At 31.7% G+C, this 27,495-nt stretch overlaps 4 protein-coding genes across 4 annotated transcripts; 2 read left to right on the forward strand and 2 right to left on the reverse strand.

Moving 5' to 3' along the window:
• Nucleotides 1-194: 194 nt before the first annotated feature.
• On the reverse strand, nt 195-2,373 carry LOC109787962 (DTW domain-containing protein). Its single transcript, XM_020346582.3, has one exon. It carries the CDS (start codon nt 2,330-2,332, stop codon nt 1,052-1,054), a length of 1,281 nt encoding a protein of 426 aa, XP_020202171.1. The 5' UTR covers nt 2,333-2,373; the 3' UTR covers nt 195-1,051.
• Nucleotides 2,374-7,987: 5,614 nt separating this feature from the next.
• LOC109789559 (Transmembrane proteins 14C) lies at nt 7,988-10,779 on the forward strand. The gene is made up of 3 exons (XM_020348543.3): nt 7,988-8,281; nt 9,749-9,836; nt 10,387-10,779. Exons 1-3 carry the CDS (start codon nt 8,083-8,085, stop codon nt 10,457-10,459), a joined length of 360 nt encoding a protein of 119 aa, XP_020204132.1. The 5' UTR covers nt 7,988-8,082; the 3' UTR covers nt 10,460-10,779.
• Nucleotides 10,780-14,400: 3,621 nt separating this feature from the next.
• Nucleotides 14,401-19,422, forward strand: LOC109795037 (cytochrome P450 716B1). The gene is made up of 4 exons (XM_020354444.3): nt 14,401-15,027; nt 17,085-17,526; nt 18,709-18,896; nt 18,982-19,422. Exons 1-4 carry the CDS (start codon nt 14,536-14,538, stop codon nt 19,282-19,284), a joined length of 1,425 nt encoding a protein of 474 aa, XP_020210033.1. The 5' UTR covers nt 14,401-14,535; the 3' UTR covers nt 19,285-19,422.
• Nucleotides 19,423-20,254: 832 nt separating this feature from the next.
• On the reverse strand, nt 20,255-25,602 carry LOC109793713 (inositol-1,4,5-trisphosphate 5-phosphatase). The gene is made up of 7 exons (XM_020353182.3): nt 25,171-25,602; nt 24,336-24,476; nt 23,867-24,232; nt 22,666-22,911; nt 22,123-22,215; nt 21,298-21,498; nt 20,255-20,758 (listed from the first exon to the last, which is right to left on the reverse strand). The coding sequence occupies exons 1-7, from the start codon at nt 25,474-25,476 to the stop codon at nt 20,543-20,545; spliced, it is 1,569 nt and encodes a 522-aa protein (XP_020208771.1). The 5' UTR covers nt 25,477-25,602; the 3' UTR covers nt 20,255-20,542.
• Nucleotides 25,603-27,495: the final 1,893 nt, after the last annotated feature.

Genomic DNA, 27,495 nt, shown 5'->3' on the forward strand with positions numbered 1-27,495 from the left:
GTAATAAACAGTGACAAACGTGTATATTTTATATTCCTGGCTGGCATTTTAGATTTTAGATATGATTCTAGAGCCACACAAAGAATAAAGCCATGATGAATCGATGATTAGTAGGATGAACGACGATTTGATTAACAAAATGCCTTAAATCTGAAATCATTGTTTTCTGATACCAGGGTAAATGGAACATGATAGAATGTAAACCAGCAATCCAAGAACAGAACTGTAAGGACCGCAGAATGGATAATTGAAAATGTATGGGACTAAAACTGATTTATCCAATATGCATCAACACATGGAAATCCCGTAAATAGAACCTAATTAAATTTATGCCATCATAGTGATTTGATAAAGACATGTAGACAAACTGAGTTCTAACAACAGATCTGTATCTGGTGAATTTAGGCAGGTAAAATCTTTCCTCTTCCTTCTTTCTTTTAGATTTTGTTTCTCAATGTTCTTTTGTTAACAATAAACTCCACTTTACATCATCACCACCAAGTAGCTGAATAGCTTTGGGATTGTCTGTTTCTGCTGAGGTTAGTGTAATCATATGTCTCTTGGCTTGATGTTGAGACCAGTAAACATGAGCTGCCATGATTCTGTCAAAAGCTCTTGGGGAACAGACTCTCCATACTTTCCCGAGGATTGACTCTAGCAGTGTGCAATGAGCATAATGTCCTTCGTTTATCGAGTGCAAACATATAGGTCACTTCATGTAGCAGTAGTAACATTACAAACTGCAAAAATCTCTTGATTCTGAAGATATCATAAAGTGCATCGACCAATCTTAATAATAGCATTGATTGTGCTAAAACATCATTACAACTCCCAAATCCCACCCTTTTAATAGTAGCATAGTCCAATCAGTAACTGATTGCTTTATCTCAGACTACTCCTGTCCTTGTTTAGCAGATGTGGCACAATAATAATCTGTAATCTTTCAATAAACTCATTAGCCATATGCAGATAATCCAGTGTGACTACCATGATGTGTTTTGCTTGCAGGGAAAGGATGCAAGGGCGAAAAACTCTTAAGAAATTTCGTGGTTCACAATTTCTTGCAAACAGTTTCTATTTGGGTTGAAGCAACTTCTTCAAACTGTTTGCTCAGTCTCTCCTCTTTACAGCGTCTCTGATCTCCAACCATGGATTCAAAAGTATCCAAGAGACCATCCAAACCCTCACGATTCTCCCCAACTGCCTTCAAGGCAAATACAATGCTCTCAATGGTGGACAGATAACCAGCCCTCGGCTGATGTCTCACATCACTATATAAGCTCATCTCATTCACTTCCAACTTCACATGGGGCAAAATGTTCAACCAAGGATTCTCACTATAAATCCTTTTTGCCTTGGCCCATGTTCCATCCAGAACAATCAAGTTCTTCACCTCAAAACCAATAGCATCCAGGTCATTAATATTAACAGCCTTATCGGAGGGAAATAACAGTACTGATCCAGGAGGAACCTCAAGCTCAAATTCTTCACATTCTTCTTCCAAGTCTACGCCACTATTCAGTTGCTTCCTTTGGAACTTCTTCACCAAAAACCCTTTTGAGAGTGCTTCACGAGCTTCGGGGTAAGCCAAAATCTTGTCAAAGCTTAATTTGGGGGATTGACATTGTGCTTGTGTCATCCAAATGTGAGAAAGAGAGCTAATGGTACCATATTTGCCAATGGCAACACTAATAGCAAGCCCTTCATTATCTTCATCTAGACCTCTAGTTAAATCACAATTTGGACGAATTGCATTTTTCTCAACTTCATCGTTCATCACTGCACCATCACTAGTACCCACTTGATTCACAACTTCAGCGTGAGAAGGAGAATTCAGAACATCTCCAAGTTCACATTTTCCAGCACTATCAGAATCAATCAAGCTATAATTTTTCTCATGAAACAATTTCTGGGTATCACCAATTTCCCGTGACTGACGAGAAAACAACCCATCTGACACGTTTCCGGCATGACCCGAATGGGAATTCGGATCCAACAACCGAATCAGGAAGCGGGCTTGGAAATTAACATCGGAAACAGTTGCAACGGTGAGATTCTTGAGGCCCAATATAGCGATTCTGGTAGAATTGAGCGGGTGCTTACGCTCTAGGGCGTGGTGCAGAATGGTGACGTGCACGGAATTTTGGATACCTGGTGTGAGGATTCGAGAGCAGAGACAGGTTCGGGTGGGTTTGGAACAAGATGGGCAAATGGGTCTTTTTGATTGGCCTTGCGTTGTCGACATCCAAATCTTCAAGGGCTTGTGACCGCGGGAAGAAGGTTTGAACTTGAACCAGGTGTTGCTTTGAATTCGGCTCCCAACGAAAGCCATTTTTGTTATGCTTGACAAAACCCTAAAACCGTTTCAACAACAAGGATTTCTATTTTTTTTTTAATTACTCTCTTGTGTGACTTTTACCTTTTTAATTCTTACAATTATAAATATTTTATTTTAGTTATTACACATACAATTTCTGTTTTTAATTTTGATAATTATATACACTTTACTTTTTAGTTTTACAAAAATAAATGACTGAAATTAAAAGACACAAAAAATAGTATATATAAAATTAAAATAAAATATTTTTAAATATAAGATGAAACTACATAAATGATGATGGTAATTTTAAAAAAAATTTATATATTTGATGAATAACAACTATTTGTATAAAAAATAAAAAATAAAAAATAAACATTTTTTATATTAAAAGTGGTTACGAGTTCAAGTATTATAGTTATAACCAATTTTTTTTTTATTAAAAGTGGTCAATTATTTTTTTTCAAAAATTTGATATTAACAAAGTTAATTAATACTTTGCACTTACAACATGATAATAAAAAAAATGGTCTTGGACCTCATTGATGCAAGAGAACTGAGTAAGAAATAAAAAAGTGAAGATTGTTTGTGGCAAAGAAATTTGTCAAGTGGTGAGTAAGAAGATATAAGTGTCACATTTTTTTATTTCTATGCGGAAAAATATTGTTAGAAGTGTTGTTGTCGATGCATTTTGTGATAGGAAAAATAACTAGAAAGTATACATTAATTGTTTTTTTTTCAATCCCAAAATTGTCACAAATCATTTATATATAAATTTTTTGAGCATATTTTAACCGTTTTAAAGTAGTTATAAAGTGTGAATTGATTAGAAAATAAATACAATTGCACGATAATGAGGATTTGCTTCTAAAAAATATAAGTATTTTTTTTTTTATCTCTATTTCTCTTCATCCTATTTTTCACTCTCTTTTTTTGTGCTAACAAGCACATCCTTAGTTTTCTTTCGATTCTCCAAATTTAAAAGTATTTCTTAAATTTTCTGATTTGAAATTTGTTTATTAAAGTTTGACATTGTGACTATTTTAACATGGTACAATGTGATTTCTAATAGTTTTTAAAGTACAACTGGTGATGATTTTAAACTTTCAAAATTTAGACCTAGACCGACAAGTGTTGCATTAAAATAAGTTTTGTGATTTTTCTAAAGCCTGGAAATCCACTAAAGGATGTCACTTTTTTTTTTTCCTCATCACACTGGTCTCATTTTATCTTTTAACTAATGGGTGTTTGTGAGATGAATTAGAATGGGTTTATCTATGTCCATGCATGACTCGATTTTTTTTAATAGGATTTTTGTTTTCTTTTTAATATGGTTGTATTTAAAGTAGAAGAAATATATATATATATATATATAAGGATTTAAACGATATTGGTGTAATTTTTATTAAGTATTATATTATTTAATAATTTTATATTAAATGTAAATTTTATAAATTTAACCGTTAAATTGAAAGTTCTTTACTCGTAGATTATATGTACAAATTTTTATATTAATCAAAGATGATTTGATATTTCATTTTTATAAAATAAATTTGACATAATATATACATTTTAAAATATAATAAAATATGAACACTTTGATTATCTTCAAGTTCTTCAATTTTAATAGATTTTTATATAAACATATAAAATGATATGAAGTTATAATTCAATGGTTAAATTTACAAAGTTGACATTTAATATAAAGTTATTGAACGATGTATAATGTTTAGTAAAAGTTACACCGATATCATTTGAATCTTCCTCATATTTATATATATATATATATATATATATATATATATATATATAAGTCAATATTTGTTAACACTAGATATAAGTCTAAAAACTTACATCAAATTTTATACTATTGACAACTTTTTGAATAATATAAATTAAACCAATCCAACCGTTGAATTATATGATATTATACTCTATATCATATATATCAAATTTAACATGGTTAATTTTTTTTTTATATATGTTATTGTTATCTAAAATTGATATTTACATATTTTAATGTTAGAATAAAATAATGTTACAAATTACTATTTTTTTTTACAATCATAATTTAATGTATACAATCTCAAATATAATAACGATTCAGTTAAATTTATATTATATAGAAAATTTATTAAAGATGTAAAATTTACTATAAAATTTTATACATGATGTTAACGAATGTCTCTATATATATGACATAAATATTTATAACCAAATAATAAAATATGATCATTAATCTTTTAATAGAAACATATTTAAAATCATCATGTTACTATTGTAACAATAAATATGAGCGATTTTGAATAGTTAATCACATGTGTTATATATATATATATATATATATATATATATATATATATATATATATATATATATATATATATATATATATATATATATATATATATATAAATAAGGGTTTGAGAGTTAAAACAGTCATTATAAAATGTACACGAAAAAATATCATTTTTATTAATTAAAGTGTGAGAAGTTTAGAAACTGCAAAACGATATCAAATAAATATATGAGAGAAAATAAATAAATAAATAAATTTAGAGATAATTATAAAAGTAAATTAATACAAATTTTATATACACAAAAAAAGTAATTTTTATTAATAATATAGTTGTAGAAATATATATTTTTTAAAATATCATAATATTAACAAAAGTATTTATTAACTTTGTTAAAAATTAAGATGTAACGACTCGCCTGGCCGTCACACAGCAATAACACAGCACCACGCAGATAAGAGCATGCATATATATAAGCAGCTAAAATATATACACAAGGTCTAGCCTGGGGCTTAAAATCAATATACAAAATACAGTCCAATTGCTACACTAAGTAGCTAAAACAACAAAATATCAAATCTACATCCACTGCATCTGTCAACTACAAAACTTCCTCTACACACCAGCCTATCCCTGCTCTACTCCCATACATAGTATGATCATTGCAGTTCAAACCACATGGAAACAACAAAGGGTAAGCTAGTGAAAAGAATCAACTTATACACATATAATTACAAGAATTATAATCAACTACAACTATCAGCATATCATCTAGTTCAACAACATCAGCATACAATACATCACAACATATATCTCACATCATTCAGCAATAACAGCAGTAAACAAATAATGTGTCGTCACGCATATCAGCTCAGAGATCTCCTACAACAGCTCAGCCTTACGGCCTACAATAGCTCAGCCTTTCAGCCTACAACAGCTCATACGGCCTACAATAGCTCAGCCTTACGGCTTACAACAGCTCAGCCTTACGGCCTATAATAGCTCAGCCTTACGGCCTACAACAGCTCAGCCTTACGGCCTACAACAGTTCAGTCTTATGGTCTACAACAATTTATACCAGCATGTAGCACAACACAGTATAACAGCAATAACAACATACAGCACAACTCAACATTATATAGCACAGCTTAAACATCATAATTCAGCATACAATTCAGCTCGGCTTAACAACATTAATCAGCATATAAAAACATTCGGCACACAACAACATATAATAGCTTATATCGACATATAACAACATATATCAGCATATGAACAAAGATCACATCCATGCCCGGCACACTCATGGTCGCGCTCGGCGTGACCCAACCAGAGAGCACCAAAGGCTCCAACATGCCCGGTGCAATTCCAATTGTGCCCGGTGTGCTAGGAGGCAGAGACTCCAAAGAATCTCACACGCCCCGCGTGCCAAACCCGCGCTCGGCGCAAGGAAGGCAGAGACCTCCCCAAGGTCTCACGCCCGACGCAATACAATTGTGCTTGGCGCCACCCCTGGCAGAGACTCCTAAGGAGTCTCCATGCCCGGCGAGACGTAGTCATGCCCGGCGCCACACCAGAACCCCAACAAAGTGAGTCATTGACTGATAACGCGCCGGGCGTGGTCCAACCACGCCCGGCGTGGGACATCCAGGGGCATCCATCCTCCAGCTCGCCCGGCGCACACCACTTGCGCCTGGCGGGCTCGACCATTGGATCCCTCTGATGGTCACGCGTCCGACGCCAAGAACTGCGCCCGGTGTGCTACCACGTAACAACTTTCCAAGTTCAAAAATTTTCATCAAAACCTACAAAGATCAACAGCCCAAGGACATGCAAACCAACCAAAATGCCACATTTTCATCAAACAACCCAAAAGCCAACTCATATTCAGCATGCAACCATCAAACAAGAAAAACTCCAAATTTCACCCAAAATCCCGAAACCCCGAAAACGATTTTCCTTCAATCTCAGCCAACAATCATCCAATATCAGTCCACCAATGAGTTTCTAAACTCATTTCCACACAGAATCCAACAAAACCTAGCTTTCCTTACCTCGATGTGAAGATTCCGAGCTCCGGAAAGAAAAAAGGAGAAGAAGATGAGATGGCTCCGGTTCAGCTAGCTCCGCCTAATCTTTGATCAGCACCTTCAACCACAAGGTCACTACAAGGAAAGACTAAGAAATCAAAAGTGAGGATGGGGCCAAGAGAGTAATAGTAAAAATGTGAAAGAGTAACAATTGAGAGGAAGAGAAGAGAGGAACGGGTTTCATATAATCTCTTTTCAGAGTTTAACTACATTAAGATTAAATATTACTAAAAATATTAATTTGCTCATTCTTATTTCGCTCCTTTCTAAATCATCCGAATGAACCGAGCCTTAACAATTATTTTGAGTACCCGTACTTGAAAAGTGACAAAATAATACATTTTAAAAAATGGAGGATTATTGACATATTCTTTATTGTATTTTTTTAATACAAATTCCCCTAATTGCTAAACTTATTGTAACAAAAAAATATTATCATTTATAATTCATTAACATATTTACTTAAAATTTATTATTTTAAGAACAATTTTTTTTAAAAATATAAAAAAAATAAGAAATATCGGAGTAGAAAAGAAGTTACTATTACATTAAAATTATAGTTTTTTTATTTATATTTTATAAGAATGTAATACATCTACCTCTCACAAAATGAATACCAATAAATATACGAAAAATATAAATTTTCCTAATAACTAAGAATGTCTGATAATAACTTTTCTAAATTTTATATCAAACGTGGGAATGCGTCATTTTAAAATTTACTTCTTCATGAATAATTTTACAAACTTAAAAAAAAAAACGCAATATATATTTTTTTACAGAAAAAATAAACACAAGCTTAAGAACTGATAATTTCAAAATGATTATTTATCCGTTTTACCATGTCAACATAATCTATTTCAGCTAATAATTTACTATTCAATAATCGTGTGGAAACTGGCCGAATTAACCTACCTCTAAAGCAATTGGCTTGAGTGTTGACGATGACCATTGACCGACCAATAAGAACAATTCCAAAAATATATATTAAAGCAGGGGTAAATGCGGAATATAAAGTAAATGCCTGTGGGAAGTACGAACGAGTAAATTCAAAATTAATCTTCTTTAAATCGAATATTTTAGTCAAATTTTCCAAAATCGCAAAGTCAATCTCTAATTTTATTAAAATAGTCAATTATAAATACATTCATTATATCATCGGTCAGTAATGATTAATTTAAAAATATATTTAGAATAATTTTAATTAATTAATAAAATAATTTACGCCTCTCTTTAAACTCTAAAAACATTTATTATTAAAATAATATAGTTATAGACTTATAGTTATAGCTATGCACTGAAAGAATCATTCGACGCTCTGTCTCTCTCTCTGAGTTTGAAATTAGCGATTGAATTTGGGCGGAAAAGGTGAGAGAAAATGCACGATTTCTGCTTCACGATTCCGTACGGATTGATGTTAGTGGGTGGTGGACTGTTCGGATACATAAAGAAAGGAAGCATAGCCTCTCTCGGCGGAGGAGTGGCTTCCGGTTTGCTTCTCATCGTCGCCGGTTATCTCAGCCTCAACGCTTTCGGAAAGCGCAAGAACTCTTACCTCGCTCTCATCCTCGAGACCGGTATCCTTTCTTTTCCTTCCTTCCTTCGATCTCAATTCTCAAACCAGATTTCATCTTTTCCCTCTCCTACTCATGGATGTCCATACATATAAATATATTGGATTCCTTTCATATTCTCTCAACTCTGAAATGTTGGATTTGGATTGAACGAATTCACTCTCTCTCTCTGAGGATGTCGTGATGATATTTGGATGAATAATTCCATGTTTTCCTAAACAATCAGCCTCATGATTGCGTAAAGAGACACTTGTATTACTTATCGGGAAGAAGTTGAGTCGGTAAAACGAATCAAGTTCATGTCGTAAGTTAAAACTGACTTATGGAAAAGTTGAATGAGAGTGATTTATTTTACCCTCTAGATTCATTTTATTCTTGTGTTTCTATAAGTGTTTGTCGAGAAGTTTATCTGAACTAGATCTAAGTGCTTTTTCAGAGGTTTATCCAAGATATTAAACGACGGGGCTTTTTCATTTGCTACTTTCTATTTTAAGTGATTAACAGGATTTGTTAGGTTAGGTGTTAAGTGTTAGAGGGAGGGAAAGTGATACGTTGATGTGTTGTTTGTTATAGTCAAATAGTTGTGAAAAGAGGGTGTCTGGACAATATTGAATGGAAAGGGCGCATCAATGAATGCATGTTGCCTGATCAAGATATGACTGGTGCTGCATGGTTTTCTAGTTTCCATTGCGTATCAGACTTGGATCTTGCCCCAGACAGTGTTGTCTTTCGTACAGTTTATGCGATGGAACATGGTTCTTTCGATAACTCGAACTGTTTGCAGTAGCATAGCCCAGGTTTTATAGAATAGAAAGATAATTATAAAATATCAAAGGAGGGGGAAGTATTTGTAGCAAATATGACTCCATTGGAAGTAAAATTTTATAATAAGATCTTTTGGATTTAAATGCTTACAAGTATAACACGCTTATTACAATGAAAGTGTATATTCATCAAGAAAGAAGATTTGCTGAGAAATATGTTCATTTATGGTAGAGTTGAGCATGTGCTTTAAGGAGTGCCCCTATTGTTCGAAAAGACCCAATTAATAGTTTAAGATAAATGTGTCTCGACGAACATGCAAAAAAAATAAAATAATACAGATAATAGCTGAATTTATAAAATCCCAATTCTCAAGTCTCCACCTTTGAAGAATGGTGACAATGGCAGTCTTTTTAAGATGGATAGTTTGCATGTGACATAATTGTTTAGGAAAGAAGAATTATTTGCTCATGTTTAAGGGCTGATGACTTTTAGTGAATGGTAAAGTATTATTTGGGCAGACATTTATGATTTACGATCAATATATAAGATCAATGGATAACCCTGTATTAGTATCAGGAATGTACGTTTGTTACTTTGTATTCATCTGACAAGCTATGTTCACTGAATTAATTATGGTCCATATTAGCGGAAGTAATTTTCTCTCTCTCTCTCTTTTTTTCTTCTAATTTGAATACTGTAAAACAGTTTGTGCAGCCGTACTAACTTGGGTCATGGGACAGCGATATTTGGAAACATCCAAGATTATGCCTGCTGGTCTTGTTGCAGGAATCAGGTAATCAAAGGACTGATCAGAAGTTCCGAAACTTGTATTCTAAACAGTTTTATTCTGAGAGTTGTAAGAACTAAATTTAAACTTCAAATTGTTGGATAAGTTGTTAATTTTTAGATTATAAATCCATGAACATATCTTTTCTGAAAACTGAAAAGTAATGCATCCATGAAAATAAATTTGTCCTTTAAACGTTTTAAAAAATCAAAAGGCGTCACCATTCCCATTTATTTTGAGAATAAACGAAATATTTTTGTGTGCTTATCCCGAACTCTTTTTGTGCAAGTTGTTCTAAAATTTGTTTTAACTCCCCATTACTTGGTCTATGTTTTGTCCAATTGCTCCGCATCTTTGACCAAGCACTATTACAATTGACTGATTTTTCTTGTTTGTTGATCTTAATGGTGTCTACACTTAGTATATACATTTGTAGGCATTTATTAAAGTTAGTGTGTCTGTTATTTCTGAAGTGCTGCTTATGGGTGTGTATTTCCCTAGTAGAGCAATGTATGTTGTTTGTATCTGAAGACATTTTTCTGTATTTTTCTTGCAGTGCTCTCATGACTCTGTTTTATCTCTACAAACTAGCAAATGGTGGCAATCATCTCCCCACCAAGGCCGAGTGATGATAAAATGATATATTTTATATTTGCTTACTATAATGCAGATATGTTGGTTGACCTGCATGCCTTGGATGGCTGAATATATCATTGTACTTTTAGTGATTTCAGAGTTTGGAGCAAAAAAATAGTTGTTGTCGTCGTTGTCTTTATACATGTAGGATAATTGTGCCAGTATCACTCTCTAAGCAGTTATTTTTATTCCTCCTCTCCTTCTTCTCCTAGCATACCTTACTACTGAGGTTGCCTAAATGCAAAACTGGCTCTTATTTGTTGCATACTCTACAAACTCGATGGGAATTACAATTGAAATGTGTTAAGACTTATTATTTGACTGATCATCAAACTTTCATTTCTTGCCTTGTTGGTGTGAGTCTACCTGAAATCGGAAATAAATCGTCAACAACTATTTGGTTCTGACATGGAATTAAATTATTAATTGACTTATTGGCTTATTGCATTAGCCAACACTTGGTGTGCTTATCTAACCATGAAACTTTTAATGAAAAAATTCTTTAAAATATAGTTTGCTTGTAATGCCCTCTAAGAGCATCTGCAATGCAACTCCCATTGCAGATGCTCTAAGGATTAGAAAATAATTCAGACAATAATTATTTATTTTGTTGCGACTTCATCCCAATTACTGGTATTTACAAATTATTTTGTGAAGAAAATATTAACAAATATTAAAACAGTTAAGTACTGTTGCCTTTTCTGGTCAGTTGTGTAACAAATGAAAACACTAGTAGTTTACAAAGACTAGTAAGACTTCATTTCTCAGGATTTTTTCACTCCGTTTGGACGTGAGGAATAAACAAATTTAGTTGTTTGATTTAAGAAAAATAGGTAAAAAAATAAATAAAAGAAAAATAATATTATAGAGTTGTTTTGTTCTGAATAGAAAGAGAGGAAAGACATTATAAAATGAGCTACATGAAATGTCTTGCTAATCCAATGTAATCGATTATGACATTTATCATAATTGATTATATTGACACCATTAATTGATTGAAAAAGTATCATAATCCATTACAACAATTCATTCAACATTATGGACAAAATCATAAGTGACCAAACAAAAGATTTGTTTATTGATTATGCTCTTTATAAGATACAAGAGTGAGATGGATATTGAGACACAAATTACCGGTGTGGAGGTACCAAAGTCATGAACAATTATTTAAAATAAAAATAAATTTTCACACATAATTACAAAGAAATAAGGGATTTATGATACCTATATACTTTTTATTTCTCTTTTCACCATTTTACTCCAATCAAACAATCACACACATTTTCATACATCTATTTTCATCTTTTCTTCTCTATTTCTCATATATTTCTCTTTTCTAAACACTATTATATTACTCTTTGATACTAAGAAATTATTAAATAAATATTTAAAATGTCGAATAAACCTGAAAACTTAACTATTTATTATATTTTTATCCTTGAATACATATAAATATTATTACTTTAGTCTCATATTATTTTGAGTTTTAAGCTAATATAATCGTGAATATGCACTTTTAGGGATGTATTTAATAATTTCTTAGTGTTAGAAATAATATGACAATAATTATAAATTTAAGGAACAATTTGGGTGTTATTCCATTTGTATACATGTGTATTTTATTTCTAGAATAAACAACCAAAGGTCCACTATAAACTAAGCTCTAAAGAAGCAAAATATGAAAACTATCTCATAATTAGTGTTACTTGAATCTGAATGAAGTCAGATTAATTGAAATAGAAATTAAACTTCAGTTCGATTTATTCCACCTAAGAATCTTTTCTCCAAAAAAATAAATATCACTTTAATTTTATTATAGTATCAATTATTTTATTTTTTTCTCCTGTTATAATGTTTTTCAAAAAATTATTTTATTATGTGGTTTATAATAAAGAAATTTAATAAAAAATATTTTTGCAAAATTATTGTTTTTTCAACAATTTATTAGTTATTTTAGTTTGAGTAAAATAATTTAAGACAATACTTATTGTATAAGATGAATATTACTGAACAAATAATTTTTCTCATTTTTTTTTATAAATTAATTGATTTTACTGATTTTTTTTTTATATAAAAAAATGGTTACCGCTAGCTTGCAAAAGATGCCGGCCAGTGGCTTTTTCATGGCGGTGCCTGCTTTTGTGGATCCAATTTTTTTTTTCCTTTTCTTCTTTTGGTTTCTGTGCTTATTTATCTATACTACAAGAAATTTAAGTATTTATTTTTAAATGAGGTATTTTTATATTTATTTTATTATACAGTCAAATTTTTATATTGTGACAGATGGCTTATAAATTTTTATATTGAATAATGTTAATGTATTCTCTTCAATGTGTTATTTAACTAAAAAATTATTTTAATTATTAATAATAATATTTTTTTTAAGTATAATGAGATGTTTGTAAATTATTATCAAAATAAAATTTAGTAATTAAAATATTTTTAATTGTTGAAATACTTATTTTATGTTTTTGTCATCAATTTATCTATCTATCTATCCATTCATTTATTTATGTATTTATAGATATATAAATAGATAGAATTATTAACCATTCCTTTTTTTTTTCTTTTTTTCTTTTTTCACAATTTTCAGCCTCGCAATTTCTTCTCCCATTACTAGCGTGTTTGATTTAGATTTAAAAACGTAATTTTTCATTCTCTCTCCACGTTTACAAGACAATTTACGTGGAAGTTATAATTTTTTGCTTTCTATAAACGTGAATTTTCACGTCCAAAAGCTAAAGTAAACACGCAAATAATAATTGCTGCTCTTTCGGGTGAGTGTTTGTTTCTAAAAAGTGTTATTTAGTACAAATCATTTTCTTACGATTTTTCACGAAAAGATGTTTTAATTAACAAAATGATAGTGATGATGAATCATGGTAGAGGTTTGGATTAATGGATAAGAGAGATAAAATTAAAACACCAAACACATTTTGTTAAGAAATTCAGTTTTTTTATTATTTTTGAAAATGAGATGCTCCTCTTCATGTTTCAACCTGGCTGCTGTCCTGTGGATTCATCTCAAAGGCATTTTTCACCTCCAGATTCCCATCTCCTTTGTTTCCTTTCTCCAAATAATAATAATAAAACTATTATAATCAGTCAACACTGCAAGATTATTTATGTAAACATTATATTCTAAGCTAACATCAAAGACATCATTGGGCTCAAATTAGTTTGCCCATACTTTTCAGGAGCCAACCCTGCTGTTTTTGTTTGATTCTATTTCACATCACATCTCGATACTAATAATTTTTAAATCCTATCTTATATGTGGTCCTTTTCTATAACATCATTGGGAAATAATATTTCATAATGATCTCTGTGCTTCAAAAGAGATTAATCTCCTTATATCCTGTTCTCAGTTGTAAGATTAGTGAAGGTAATAGAAACCCTCCTTAATAAATATGCCTTATATGCCATATCTTTTGCACAAATCTTACACCTAACTATTAGGTGACAGCAATTTGATATATATATATATATATATATATATATATATATATATATATATATATATATATATATATGACATAATTTAATAGTAACTCGTGCCTTAATTTTTTTACAGAATCTGTTCCTCTTTGCAACAAATGAGACCAATAACATACGGCATACCCTCTTCTCTCTAAGATAACACATGCTATGAGTGCTTAGTAAATTTGCTTTTGGGAGCCAATTAAAGAGAAATTGCGACAAAATAATGTCACACCTTATTTATGTCAAAACATTATTATATTATAATGCAATTTTAGTAAGAAATTTTTTTAGAAATAATATCTTAAATACATATTAATAAGATCTGTATTAAATATAAATATATATTATTAAAATAAAATTCTTATTCTAATTAAAAAACAATACCAACTATAATTTAAAAAAATTCTACTTAAGTTTGTTCTTTTTCTTAATATACATGGCCGCTTTTATCAAGAGTTTTCATTTGTACACTCCGATTAGACGTCAAAGCAAAGGACAAGCCTTCTTACAAAAGCCCCACATAAATACTCTCCCAAGTCATAAGAGCATTGCAATCTTGGAAAGCTGCAAAAAGAAATCTTGAAACATGAGTCTACTTCTCTTAAGTTTACTCTTGCTCATCCCAATCCTTCTTCTGCTAAGAAGAAAAAGAAAACCATCCAAAAGGGTCCCTCCAGGTTCACTTGGAATACCTATTATTGGTCAAAGCCTTGGCCTTCTTAGAGCCATGCGTGCCAACACAGCAGAAAAATGGGTTCAAGAAAGAATCAACAAGTATGGTCCCATTTCAAAGCTAAGCCTCTTTGGAAAACCAACAGTTTTGATCTATGGACAGGCTGCGAATAAGTTTATATTCTCCGGTGGTGGCAACACAATTGTTAACCAGCAAACACAGTCCGTCAAAATGATCCTTGGTGACCGGAACTTGCTGGAACTGTGTGGTGAAGATCACAGCCGAGTCAGAGGTGCACTTGTCTCATTCTTGAAACCAGAATCATTGAAGCAATATGTCGGGAAAATGGATGAAGAAGTTAGGAGGCACCTTGAGATGCATTGGCAGGGGGAACAGCAGATCAAGGTATGTACTACGTTGTTACAAGTTACAACTTAATATCAGTTAGATTAAACTGTAGTCTGATCTGTCATATGGAGATTAGATAGGACTATGATGGTCTCGGAACATGTTCCCAAGTCTATGTTGTTAGATTTGCTTCCAAGTCTCTTATGCCCCTTTCCATATGTCAAGAAATTACATGTTCTGAGAGTAGTCTTAACCCCGACAGTAGTCTAATCTGTCATATGGAGATTAGTTATAGATTAGACTACTATTCTAAACCCCACCAGTAGTCTAATCTGTTATATGGGGATTAGTTAGGACTATGACTCTTAACCCCAACAGTGGTACAATCTGTCATACGGAGATTAGTTAAAAATTAGACTATGGTTTTTAACCTCAACAGTAATCTAATCTATTATAATATGGAGATTAGCTAAGATTAAGGATGACAAAAATACCCGCAATCGCGAGTATTTGTGGGTAAAATTCGCTAAGGATAATAAATGAGTAGGCTAATTAGGTACTCACAGATAATGGAGATAGATAATTTTTTACCGTTTATAAACGGGGCGGGGTAGGTATAATGATATTCATACCCGCGGGTACCCGTTTAATAACATTTCTTAAATATCTTAATTATCCTTGTACCACATAACCTTAAAACTACACTCTCTCATCTTATTTTTTTTCCATAGTCGCACAGTCCACACATTAGTCATAAAACATTATGAGATTGAATTATTGTAACTTTGTGATATTAGACTTTCACTTACTTGTGAGATTGATGTATTTTAAGTTATTAATTATCTTGCTTTTTATTATTATTATTTTAATAGAATTAACGTTAATTACAAGTTTAAAATTAACATTAAGTTTTTATTTTTAATATTTCAATGATATTAAATATAAATTTAAAATTATTTATAATATAATTTTTTTTAATTTCTTAAAAAATTTATAAATATCTATGGATATCTACGGATATTCAAGAAATTCATGGATACTCACTTAACAAATACCCGCATGAGTATGAGACGGATATGGGGCCAATTTTCATCAAGCGAGGTGGGGACGAGTTTACTATTACTCGCTCTCATGGGCAGTGACGGATCCAGAAATTTTAAGTAGTGGGGCAAAATTTAAATACATAAATTTGATAAAATATAAAATAAAATTTCTATAAAGACAAATACATATAATAATTATTCTCTACGAGTTTTCATAGTTTGAAAACATTGAATGATTTGCTCATTTTCAATACTATAAAAAACCTCTCTCTATATAATTTAACTATTCAAACAAGAAGGAGTAGAGATGGAAGAAATTTTTTTTTTTTTTTTTTTCCAATTTCACTCTTCTATACTTTAAAATATGTTAGAGGTAGAGAGAAACCTGAAAACATTAAAAGAATTGAAAAAAGTAAAAATAAAATAAAAAATATATAAAATATCTAAAAAGATATAAAATATTCAAAAAGAGATTAATAACAACTTATGATTTTTTTTTTACTTAAAATACATACATTATTAATTTATAATTTTTTTTATCTTTATTTAAAATTTAAATGCATAACAATTTTTTATTTTTTCTAAAACATGTAATTTGTTGTTAATTTTTATAACATATCAAAATATTTTTTTTAAATCTTCCTTCTCACACAAAAGATAACTACAATAAGACTCAATTCATTTTTAATTTTGTAACTTTTTTAATTTTTAATTTTTTTTCTGGTTTTAGATTTTAAATAAAGTTAATATAATATATATATTATTAAAAAAAAATTGAAAAGTTAGTGGGGGCAACTGCCCCTACAATCCAACACGTACACTTGTCACTATCCATGGGACTCCATTACCATCCCTAGCCAGCCTATAAGATGTAATAATTTCTCGTTATTTGTAAAGTTGAAATAAGAGACTTGGAAAGCAAATCCTACCAAAATGCAAACCAAATAACACGTTGGATTGTAACCTTTAACTTGTAACAACATATATACTTTTTTTGGGGGGTTAAGAAAAAACAAATCAATGTTGGAAAAAAAATAATGTGTCGCTATTTATTTTTTGTTTTTCTTGTAGGTATTGCCCCTGATGAAGACTCTCACTTTCAACATAATTTGCTCTCTTCTGTTTGGTCTTGAGCGTGGAAAACAAAGAGATCAATTTCTGGATTCCTTCCAAGCCATGATAGAAGGAATGTGGTCCGTCCCAATTAATGTGCCATTCACACGCTACAACCGTAGCCTTAGAGCAAGTGCAAGAATCCAGAACTTGTTGAAGGAGATTGTGCACAAGAAGAAGACTGAACTCAAGCAAAATGGGGCATCTGCCGACCAAGACTTGATCAGTTGCTTGTTAGGCATGGTTGATGAAGATGGAAAACAAGTTATAACTGATATGGAAATCATTCACAATGTTTCGCTTGTCATGGTTGCTGGACATGACACCTCATCTGTTCTAATCACTTTCATCATCAGACTCTTAGCCAATGAACCTGCTATTTGTGCAGCAGTTCTTCAAGGTATGCATTAATAAAGTGTGTATAGGAACTAGAGCTGTCAAAGTGGGTAATGTGGTCCGATCTGACCTAACCCACCACGGATTGGACAATAGGTGGGCCAATCCGGCCCAACTCATCTTTAAGTGAATTTAAAAAAAAACTAACCTGACTTGGTTTATCATGAGTCGGTGAATTTAACAGATTAATTCACTTAAATTAAAATAAAAATAAAAACAAAACAAAAAATATTGAACTTTATAAAAAATATATATTATAATCTTATATGCTAGGATAAATAAAATGTCAAAAAAGAATTAGATATCATCTATAACCAACTTAATCAACTTATAAAATCAAAGTTTTTATATAAAATATTGACAAATAATATCAAATTGACACTAATTATCATAATTCACAATTAGTCCGTAAAAAATTTAGTCAATGGTATAAATGTAAAATCACATAAATTAACATTTGAAAACATAAAAAGTAAAATAAAAAAATAAAAAATATAATAGGTTAGTCAACCCGTGAACCAATCAAATGAACCAAAATTTTCTACTCCAACCCGACTCAAACTCGTGTTGGGTTGGATTGACTCATGAATTTGAGTCCACTTTGACAACTCTAGTGTGATAGTACAAGAGAAGCAAATATTTGTTTTTCCATAGTACTTACTCTTTTGACAATTATCATTTTTAATTTAACACTTTCCTATTTAAATCAGAATAAATACTAAATAGTATATGCACCACGTATGAAGGATTCTTATCTTGTTATCTAATCATACACAATTATATGGAAAGTTTGTGAACTTTTCCAATATTATTAGATCATGAACTTTTTAGAAATTTTTAATTAAGTTCCTAAACTAAAAAAATTGTAATTAGATCCTTTATCTTTTTATATTTTTGTAATTTAGTCCTTGTAGTTAAAAATTCGTCTACAATATGTGAAATTTTACACAATACTTTTAATATCTAAATATGTGGATAACCATATTAGATTATTATTTTGTGTAATCATCCATATGTATCGAGAATATTTTGTGAAATTTCATAGATTGTAAACAAATTTTTAATCTCAAAAACTAAATTAGGAATTTTAAATAAGTTAAAATAGGAAGAAAAAAGAGAAGACATACATGGCAGATGTCATGATTTTAAGGCAAAGAAATGTATATATTTGGTTATGTGGCTGCAGAACAGGAAGAGATAACAAAAAGCAAGCCCTCAGGAGAGGCGCTGACATGGGAAGACCTTTCAAAGATGAAGTACACCTGGAAAGTAGCAATGGAAACTCTTCGGATGTTTCCTCCTATTTTTGGTGGCTTCAGAAAAGCTGCAACAGATATTGAATATGATGGATACCTCATACCCAAAGGATGGCAGGTAAGTGAAACTCTAGTGTCTGACATTGGTGAACTCTTTCCATTCAATCATGTTACTGATCAAAACCTCTCTACATGTGTTACAGATCTTCTGGGTTACAGCAATGACCCACATGGACAAAAGTATTTTCCCTGAGCCATCAAAATTTGAACCCAGTAGATTTGAAAACCAAGCATCTGCCCCACCCTACTGCTTCATTCCATTTGGAGGTGGAACAAGAATATGTCCAGGGTATGAGTTTGCCAGGCTTGAAACTCTTGTTGCAATTCATTACCTTGTGACTCGGTTCAGCTGGAAGCTATGTTCGGACAATTTCTTCAGTAGGGATCCAATGCCAGTACCCACTCAAGGGCTACCAGTTCAAATTTGGCCAAGGAGACTCTCTTAATGGTTATTTCAATAACTGCTCGTCTTTTAATACAATGTACCAAATATTGCTCAATATTAGATAAACGTATGATTATGTTAGCTAATTTTGTGTTCAAACATTAAAATAACTTATATAATCACAAACTTACAAGGAGAACCACGCACCTATTTGCTTCCCTAAAAATCATGACGGAAACAAATTTCCCAACACTGTTGATAAACTCTTTTGCACAAGTTCTCTAACTTGAAAGCCAGAATAAAGGAGGTGAAGAGCGCACCTCTGGATTAATTACTTGATTACTATGAACACACGATATCAAACAAAAGTTACCTAAGTAAATTACGTAACTATTTACCTAAGTGAAAGTTGTTTTGGAATATCAAGGTTTTAATTCACTATCTTAATAATTTTGCATACTCCCGCACTTGATAGAATTTTAAACTATTTCATTTTTAAATGAAAAATATCCTCAAAGTTAAAATTGCTCCGATCATGTTGTAAGCGAATATTCAATCCCAATTTTTTAAAAATAAACTTATGTAGTGACATGTGATTATGCAAGTGTCACAAACAACCATGTGTAATTCTCTTGCAACGACCAATATATATATATATATATATATAGATAAATAGATAGATAGAGAGAGAGAGAAAGACAGAGAAAATAGAAAAGTTACCGATACCATATTCCGAGTTACATGTATATATGGATCTGAAAACTGATATATTTGTATTGTACCATATTCCGAGTTACATGTATATATGGATCTGAAAACTGATATATTTGTATTGTGCTGCAAGTTGATCTATAAGCAAATGAATATGTTCTGCAAATGGGTAACCGGGTAACACACTAACAAGCTTTACGATAGAGTGCTGAATTGGAGTAAACAACGAAATTGCTACTTTCCCTATTCAGTAGAATTTTAAAGTTCTCAATTCGAAGTTGTCAAACTCATTTTAGGAGAAAAAAATGCAGAGTAAAGACTTGTAAATGTCGATGATTTTACACATGATACATATTCAAGTAAATTTTGCATGAAGTACATATATTCAAGTCCCATATATTTACACTACATTTAATCTAGCTACAGAATAATCAAAATACATGAATGTCTAATATAAGTTATAAGAATATATACACAATATCGAATTTTTTAGAATCATGGATACAAATAATAATTCATTTGGCATCTCCTAAGCAATCCAAATCTAGAAGACCAAATATTCAGGTGACGCTACCTGCCCTAGGATTGGAGAAAAAAATTGAAGACGGCTAGCAATTCTTGGGTCTGAAGTACTTTGTAGGAAGAGATGGACATCTTTCATTCATATGAGCGTATGGTTGCATGGTGTTGTATCCAGGTAATTCCATTCTATACTTGCCTTTAATTTGACAATAAGGAAGCTTCACCGTGTCTCCATCGTTGCACCATTTTGGCAAGCGACTAGAATTATTCTCAAAAAAATTGAGAATGTAAGCATCTTTTATCTGCATTTATTGCACAAAGAATAAGCCCATATGCGCCTGGTCAAGAAACTAAGCAATAAAATGTTTTAACTTATAAAATCACTAAAACAATATATACGGTGAATTGATATCAATCCTTCTCATCAACCTGATTTCACTTTGTAAATTTACTCGTATAGTGTTTGGGTTGGTTGGAGAGGAGAAGGATTTATATAAAAATCCTTTGTTTGGTTCAGAAATTTGGAGTCAAAATCCATCTCCCCCCATTTTTATTTGGAATATAGGCAAAATGCTTAAAGTTTGTCCACTGTGCTAAATATTGTCCTTAGTTCAAATATTTGAGCCTAATGGTTTTATTAATCCACAGCAAGGATGTAAAAGTAAATTTATTTTTCCCCCTCCTCTCATTTGAACCAAAATAGATGGTCATTAGTCAATGCCGTATTCATATTTCCTGCTTAATATATGGGAAAAAAAAAACTATTGGCTGATTTCACTGAATGAGAAAAAAAAAAAAAACCCAGGAAGATGCTAGAAACCAAACTTCCCAGCAAACTCACCGTAAACTCTGTCACTTGAACAGAACTAGCAATTGGATCAAACAGTCCTGCCTCCTTGTACATCTCAAGTATAAAAGCAATGCAAGAAGTTGACTTCCCATCACTGTACACCCAGTCATCCTGTTCAGGAATTGTCAGCAGTTCATCAAAAGATGATCCACGCTTTTCAACTTCTACTAAAACTTCTGGAAGGTCAAGTCCCTGTAGAAACACAAAAAGACAACATGGTTCTCGTATTTTCAATAATATAGGGAAATTCCATATCATCACAAAATAGTTATAACAGATACTCAGATAGAGATGTCTAGTCTGTCATATGTCATATATTAAGGGCCCTAAAATACCTTTAATTCATATATGTAAACAAATGCCAATTGCTTATTGTTTACTGATCAATGCAATAGATCATATCAAAGCATCATATGAGATATGACTTATTCTAGACAATTGAAGACATTGATTCAATTTACTATCATTCACCAAAAGTGTTTAGTATCAAATAAGAATGTATATCATGATCTTACTTTCAAGGTGAGAATGATAGACATCCATTCAACAACTTGAGGGGCAGGTTGTAATCCCACATTGATGCCATTGTTATATATTTGTAACATGTGAATTATTAGCTTGGCTGTGTGTATTATTTAAATTTCTAGTTTGTGCATTTAGGCGATTTCAGCATTAATGTGATTTAGCTCAAGTTTAGCTTATATATGTATATATATATCTAACTATTGAACAAATACTGATCAAGAAATTAAATTATCATTTATATTATTTCAAGTGAGTGTGTGTGTTGGAGCAAGAAACATTATTGCAGCATACTTTAGTTCCAAGTCGTTTGTTCAAAGCTTCATTCCACATATTTGCTGCATATTCAGGTTGGATTTGACTCCAAATTGTCATAACACAAGCAACCTGCAAAGCAACAAAATAAATACTCAAAAGATATTCATAAACATTAAGCTATGCAGCATGTGGTTAAAACATACAAATAACAGAACAGGCAGAAGATACAACACAGTCAATAACTGGTACCACATTTTATGAACTTAATCATCACTTTAAAAAAAAAAAAAAAAAAAAGAGTGAATGAATGTTATCTTCAATAGCAATGGTCTTCTTGGGTGGCAGAAATACAATTATACATAAAGCTAGAAGAGATGAAAGTACAATAATCAAACAAACTTTTATACTATTCATACAATGGTTTATTTTATTCTCTGTGAAATAATTCACAGAATTGTTAGGAAAGGTAGGTAAAAAATGCTCAAGCTTGGCATGACAGTAAAAAAACTAAAGATAGTTGAATATAATATTAACAAAGATGAATTGAAATTTAAGCAGAACAATTGATTAAATTAATACCACGTTAGCATCCAAAGGAGGCGGATAATTTCCATTTAAAGTGTCTATCCAACTGAAGATCATGTTATGGTAACCATATGGTTTTCCTGCCATGCTCAGTGCATACTCCCATGCAGCAGTCTCATTAAACCTGGCACGCAAATCAGGGTGCATTGGAAGCAGTGCAATATGGGGATTGGAATCATCTTTATTCAGTTCAAAGTCCCACCACTCTTCCCATGGTATCAAAGCAATCACATCTTCTCCCTGCAAACAAAAGGTGAGGAAGGAAATAAAATGCTAGCGACTTGACTCCAAATGCTGCTGCAGAGTTGACAAACCACTATACTTTTACCAACATTGCTCAATCAAACTACCATGATGAATTATTTGTCATAAACCAAAATCTAAGTATGTTAACATGATAAATAATACGCACTAATTTCCAATCACAATTTCAAACTGAAACTGAACATAATCTTGCCACTCTGATGATGACATGGTTAACTTAAGGAACTTAAAAAAAACTCTTGATAAATTATATCAAAACCTAAAAATAGAATAGGATTCTAGAAATGTTAATTTTTTAAGGAAGAAAAATATAAAATATTAATGAAATTATCAAGAAATGACAATGAAACATGGTAGTTAAATTGAGATTCAAATTGTCATGGAAGGCTATTTTCCAAATCATGAATTGAGCCACATTGTGATTTATATGATTCATGGTTAATAATAAAACATAGTTAATACAACTAACAAAGAAAAGTAGGAGACAAGAAGAATGAGTCACTCTCCTTTTTGGGAGGGGAACGAAGAGTAAAAGAATGAGTAGAAAACATAAAAAGGAGACAATGGATCACCCTGGGTCTGATTGGAGGGAGATAATCAGCCTATTCCCTCTATTTTTCACTAATTTTTTGAAGGAAAAAAAATAAAATTCAGGGTTCCTCAGAACTGGGTCATGCATTACCCAACAGACTTTGATGTGCAGCCCACAGCCCACTTACACTAAAACACCAAAATCGCATGGTTCATGTGCAACAAGTTATTCCTATGTGATTCCTGTGATTCACAATGTGATTCAAGCACCAAACTGATTCACTCAAGGATTTGCATCACCAACCACTCAAATCAAATCAGATGATACCGATAACAATGCTATGAAATATAATACATCTTGCAGTGACCAAATAGGTATAATGCAAATTAAATATTTTACCTTTTCATTTTCATGTCCTGACTCTCCAACCCAAAGGTTCCCATCGGAGTCCCTTAGGCAAACAGCAGTGTGACCAGCATAAGCTCCACTAACCCACTTCTCTAGAGTCTCAAAAGCACCCCACCGACCTCGAATTTTTGAAACGGCAAGGAAATCTCCAGAATGAATGTCATCAGCACTGACATTTGTAACCCAAGGCTGAGGGCGTACTTCAAAAGAAGCTCCCATATGTTTCTCCAAAAATTTAATATTGGAGTTTTCGCCCCATCCAGTATTTGTAAACAGGGGGAAGACCTCCCAAAGTGCTTGAAGGGTTCCCAACATCCCAGCTTGCAAGAGGAAAATTGATAACCCATGGTTTTTTACCTGATTGCAAAGAGTGTAAGGATCTCTAAAACAAAAATGTTTTTTCAAGTTTCAACAAATACACCACTTAGTGACAGTCTACAGAAGAAAGATGGTCACTTACATACTCATACTCGGCTTTCCCTTCCCATGCATTGATCTCAAGTGTATGCTCCCGGGCCAGGAAATAATAATCCCATGTTACACGATAAGGGGTGGCAAAAATATAAAGATCCATGCATGTCCAACTGTGAGCATTGCTAACCTAGATCAACCACAGAGATGTTAAACAATCAGTTTCCACTGAATCCCAAATCCATACTACACACACAGAGAGGGAGAAAAAAAGATACAAAATACTGAGTGACATTAAATCCACTTTTCTCAATCTCCTCTAATGTAATACAAGCTAGGCAACCACCAAAGGCAGATTTTTTAACCTTTCAAAGACGACATAACGTCCATCCAAAATCCACCAAACTACAACTCAATCACATAACATAATCTATGCATTTTTTTTTGGTTTCTACCAAGGATTTCCTACAACCAATAGTGAAACTAATTCCTTTCGAGACATCGAAGTGGGTTTGTTTCTGGTAAAAAAGTTTTTTCCATTCACATGACCAGAAATCGAACTGAGATAACATGTTTAAAAACCTAATTATCTATGAACTATGTTGGACCCTGTTGGTATCCATGCATTCAAATATTCAGAACACAGTCTTAATCACACCTACTCCCTAAGCAATTTGTTTTAAAAGTAACAAACTAGGGAATATCTCATGAATATGATCAATTTCCGTCAACCACTCAGTAGGAATAATTCTTAGGTCTTACACCATCTTTCAAACTCACAGTTTCATGAAACAAACTCTACTTAGCCCCTCACAAAAGAAGTGACCTAGATTTCTAATACTCGAAATTGACACAGAATTAAAAAAAAGAAAAAAAGAGAAGACCTTTATGTGAAGGGTTCCGCCACCAAATTCAGTGCCGCTCTTATTGTGAAGCACCATCCAGGCTTTGTTCTCGTAGAAACACGCACCCTTCCACTGGAGATTGTCGTCGGGGGAAGAGGCGGCGCCGACGAAGACGGGGAGAAGATCCACCGCGCTGTGGAGGCGGTTGAGGATGGGCCACGACACCTGTCTCGGAAGCAGAGGAAGCACGTCTCGCGGCTTAAACGCCGATTTCATGGCCCAAACTTGGTGAAGGCCCGTTACCGACACTGAAAGTAGGAGCAAGAGGCACGCTATGTTCGCCATGGCAGGTGCACGATGGAACAACCCAAGCTCAAGATAGGAACTAACTCTTCTCGCTGTTTGGGTTTGGACTTTGGACAGTCAAACATGCATCCTTTGCTCCTCACACCATTTTGTTTGCCATACAACTTTTCAAAATGATTGCAAAATTTCCATCTTTATCTTTTATGCAATAAATATAAGGTTAAAATCTTGTTTTGGTCCCTTATAATTTTTTTTTGTTTTAATTTAGTTCCTTATTAATTTTTAGTCTCAATTTGGTCCCAAATTAATTAATTGGTTTTAATTTAGTCCTAAATTAATTAATTGATTTCAATGTGGGACTTTCCGTCCAAATTGCTTTAACGGTGTTAACATTTGGCCATGCATACGTGGTATCCACGTGGATGAGAATTTTTTTGAAAACACCTGGACCCAGAACGGCCCGTTCTGAAACCGGAACAGGCCGTTCTGGTTGCAAAATTAAAACACCACCAGTGAAGCAGAACGTGCCGTTCTGAAATCAGAACGGCCCGTTCCAGAACTGTGAATAAAATATTCTTTACTTAATTGTGTTTTTTATATTATAATTATGCAATTTTGATCTCTAAGGTTTTAATTGAGTAATTTCAGTCCTTAAAAGATTATAATTGTATAATTTTAGTCTCACAATTTTTAATTGAACAATTTTAATCTCTCAAATATCATAATTGTGGTATTTTAGTGTTTCTCATTAAAAATTTAATAATTTTAAAATTTTAATATATATATATAATGTTTTAAAACTATATAATTGTTTGTTTATTTAAATTAACGTATATTTTTTTTAATGTATCAAATAATATATATTTACTATTACTAAATAAATAAAATTTATATATTATTAGTATTTTAATATTACTGATAAATTAATATCAATAATATTTTTACCCTTTTTATAAATAAACTAATAATTTGATAAATATAACTTAATATATATTAATATACTTTTACAAAAATATAAATATATAAGATCAGATATATATTTCTAATTAATATACTTATATTTTTGTAAAAGTATATTAATATATAACAAGTTATATTTATCAAATTATTAGTTTATCTATAAATATATTAGTAATATTATTGATATAATATCGAAAATTATAATATACGTTAATTTGAATAGATAAATAATTATTTAATTTTAAAACATTATATATATATATATATATATTAAAATTATTAATTTTTAATGGGAGAAATAAAAATCATACTATTATGATATTTGAGGGACTAAAATTGTTCAATTAAAAATTGAAGGACCAAAATTGCGCAATTGCAATTCTTTAAGGACTAAAATTATGCAATTAAAATCTTGGAGATCACAAAACTGCACAATTGTAATACTTGAGGGATAAAAAATGCAATTAAACCAATATTCTTAATTAATTTTATTAAGAAATATAATAATTAATAAGATAAAAGGAATATCACTTTATAATTTTTTGCAACTTATTTAAGATTAAAGGAATAAAATGATAAAAATTAATAAGATAAACATAATAAAATAAAATATAAAAAAAATATTAATATATTTATTTTATTGGATATAATAACATAATTAAAATATAATTAATAATATATATTTTATAAAATTATTAATATTTTATATATAAATAAAATAAAATAAAACCGGAACGGCCCATTCTGAAACTGGAACGGGCCGTTCTGGTGCATTTTGCGTGTGTTAATTTTGCACTTGGAACGGATCATTCCGGATGCAAAATTAACACACCAAAAGTGAACCCAGAACGGCCCGTTCCGGTTTTAGAACGGGCCGTTCTGGGTCCAGGTGTTTTCAAAAAAATTCTCATCCACGTGGATGCCACGTATGCATCTACGTGGCGTCCACGTGGCCAAAAGTTAACACCGTTAAAGCAATTTGGACGGAAAGTCCTACATTGAAACCAATTAATTAATTTAGGACTAAATTGAAACCAATTAATTAATTTGGGACCAAATTGAGACCAAAAATTAATTAGGGACTAAATTGAAACAAAA

Source organism: Cajanus cajan, chromosome 9, assembly GCF_000230855.2.
Source record: "Cajanus cajan strain Asha chromosome 9, NIPB_CcT2T_4, whole genome shotgun sequence".
Lineage (NCBI taxonomy): Eukaryota > Viridiplantae > Streptophyta > Magnoliopsida > Fabales > Fabaceae > Cajanus > Cajanus cajan.

Excerpts from the sequence above, each read along its gene's own strand:
- LOC109787962 (XM_020346582.3), bottom strand. The coding sequence starts at position 2,332 with ATGGCTTTCGTTGGGAGCCGAATTCAAAGCAACACCTGGTTCAAGTTC.
- LOC109789559 (XM_020348543.3), top strand. The coding sequence starts at position 8,083 with ATGCACGATTTCTGCTTCACGATTCCGTACGGATTGATGTTAGTGGGT. Across the intron at positions 8,282-9,748 it reads CGCTCTCATCCTCGAGACCG|TTTGTGCAGCCGTACTAACT; the intron begins GTATCCTTTCTT and ends ACTGTAAAACAG. Across the intron at positions 9,837-10,386 it reads GGTCTTGTTGCAGGAATCAG|TGCTCTCATGACTCTGTTTT; the intron begins GTAATCAAAGGA and ends TTTTTCTTGCAG.
- LOC109795037 (XM_020354444.3), top strand. The coding sequence starts at position 14,536 with ATGAGTCTACTTCTCTTAAGTTTACTCTTGCTCATCCCAATCCTTCTT. Across the intron at positions 15,028-17,084 it reads AGGGGGAACAGCAGATCAAG|GTATTGCCCCTGATGAAGAC; the intron begins GTATGTACTACG and ends TTTTTCTTGTAG. Across the intron at positions 17,527-18,708 it reads TTGTGCAGCAGTTCTTCAAG|AACAGGAAGAGATAACAAAA; the intron begins GTATGCATTAAT and ends ATGTGGCTGCAG.
- LOC109793713 (XM_020353182.3), bottom strand. The coding sequence starts at position 25,476 with ATGGCGAACATAGCGTGCCTCTTGCTCCTACTTTCAGTGTCGGTAACG. Across the intron at positions 24,477-25,170 it reads GCGGAACCCTTCACATAAAG|GTTAGCAATGCTCACAGTTG; the intron begins GTCTTCTCTTTT and ends TGGTTGATCTAG. Across the intron at positions 22,912-23,866 it reads CAGGACATGAAAATGAAAAG|GGAGAAGATGTGATTGCTTT; the intron begins GTAAAATATTTA and ends TTTTGTTTGCAG.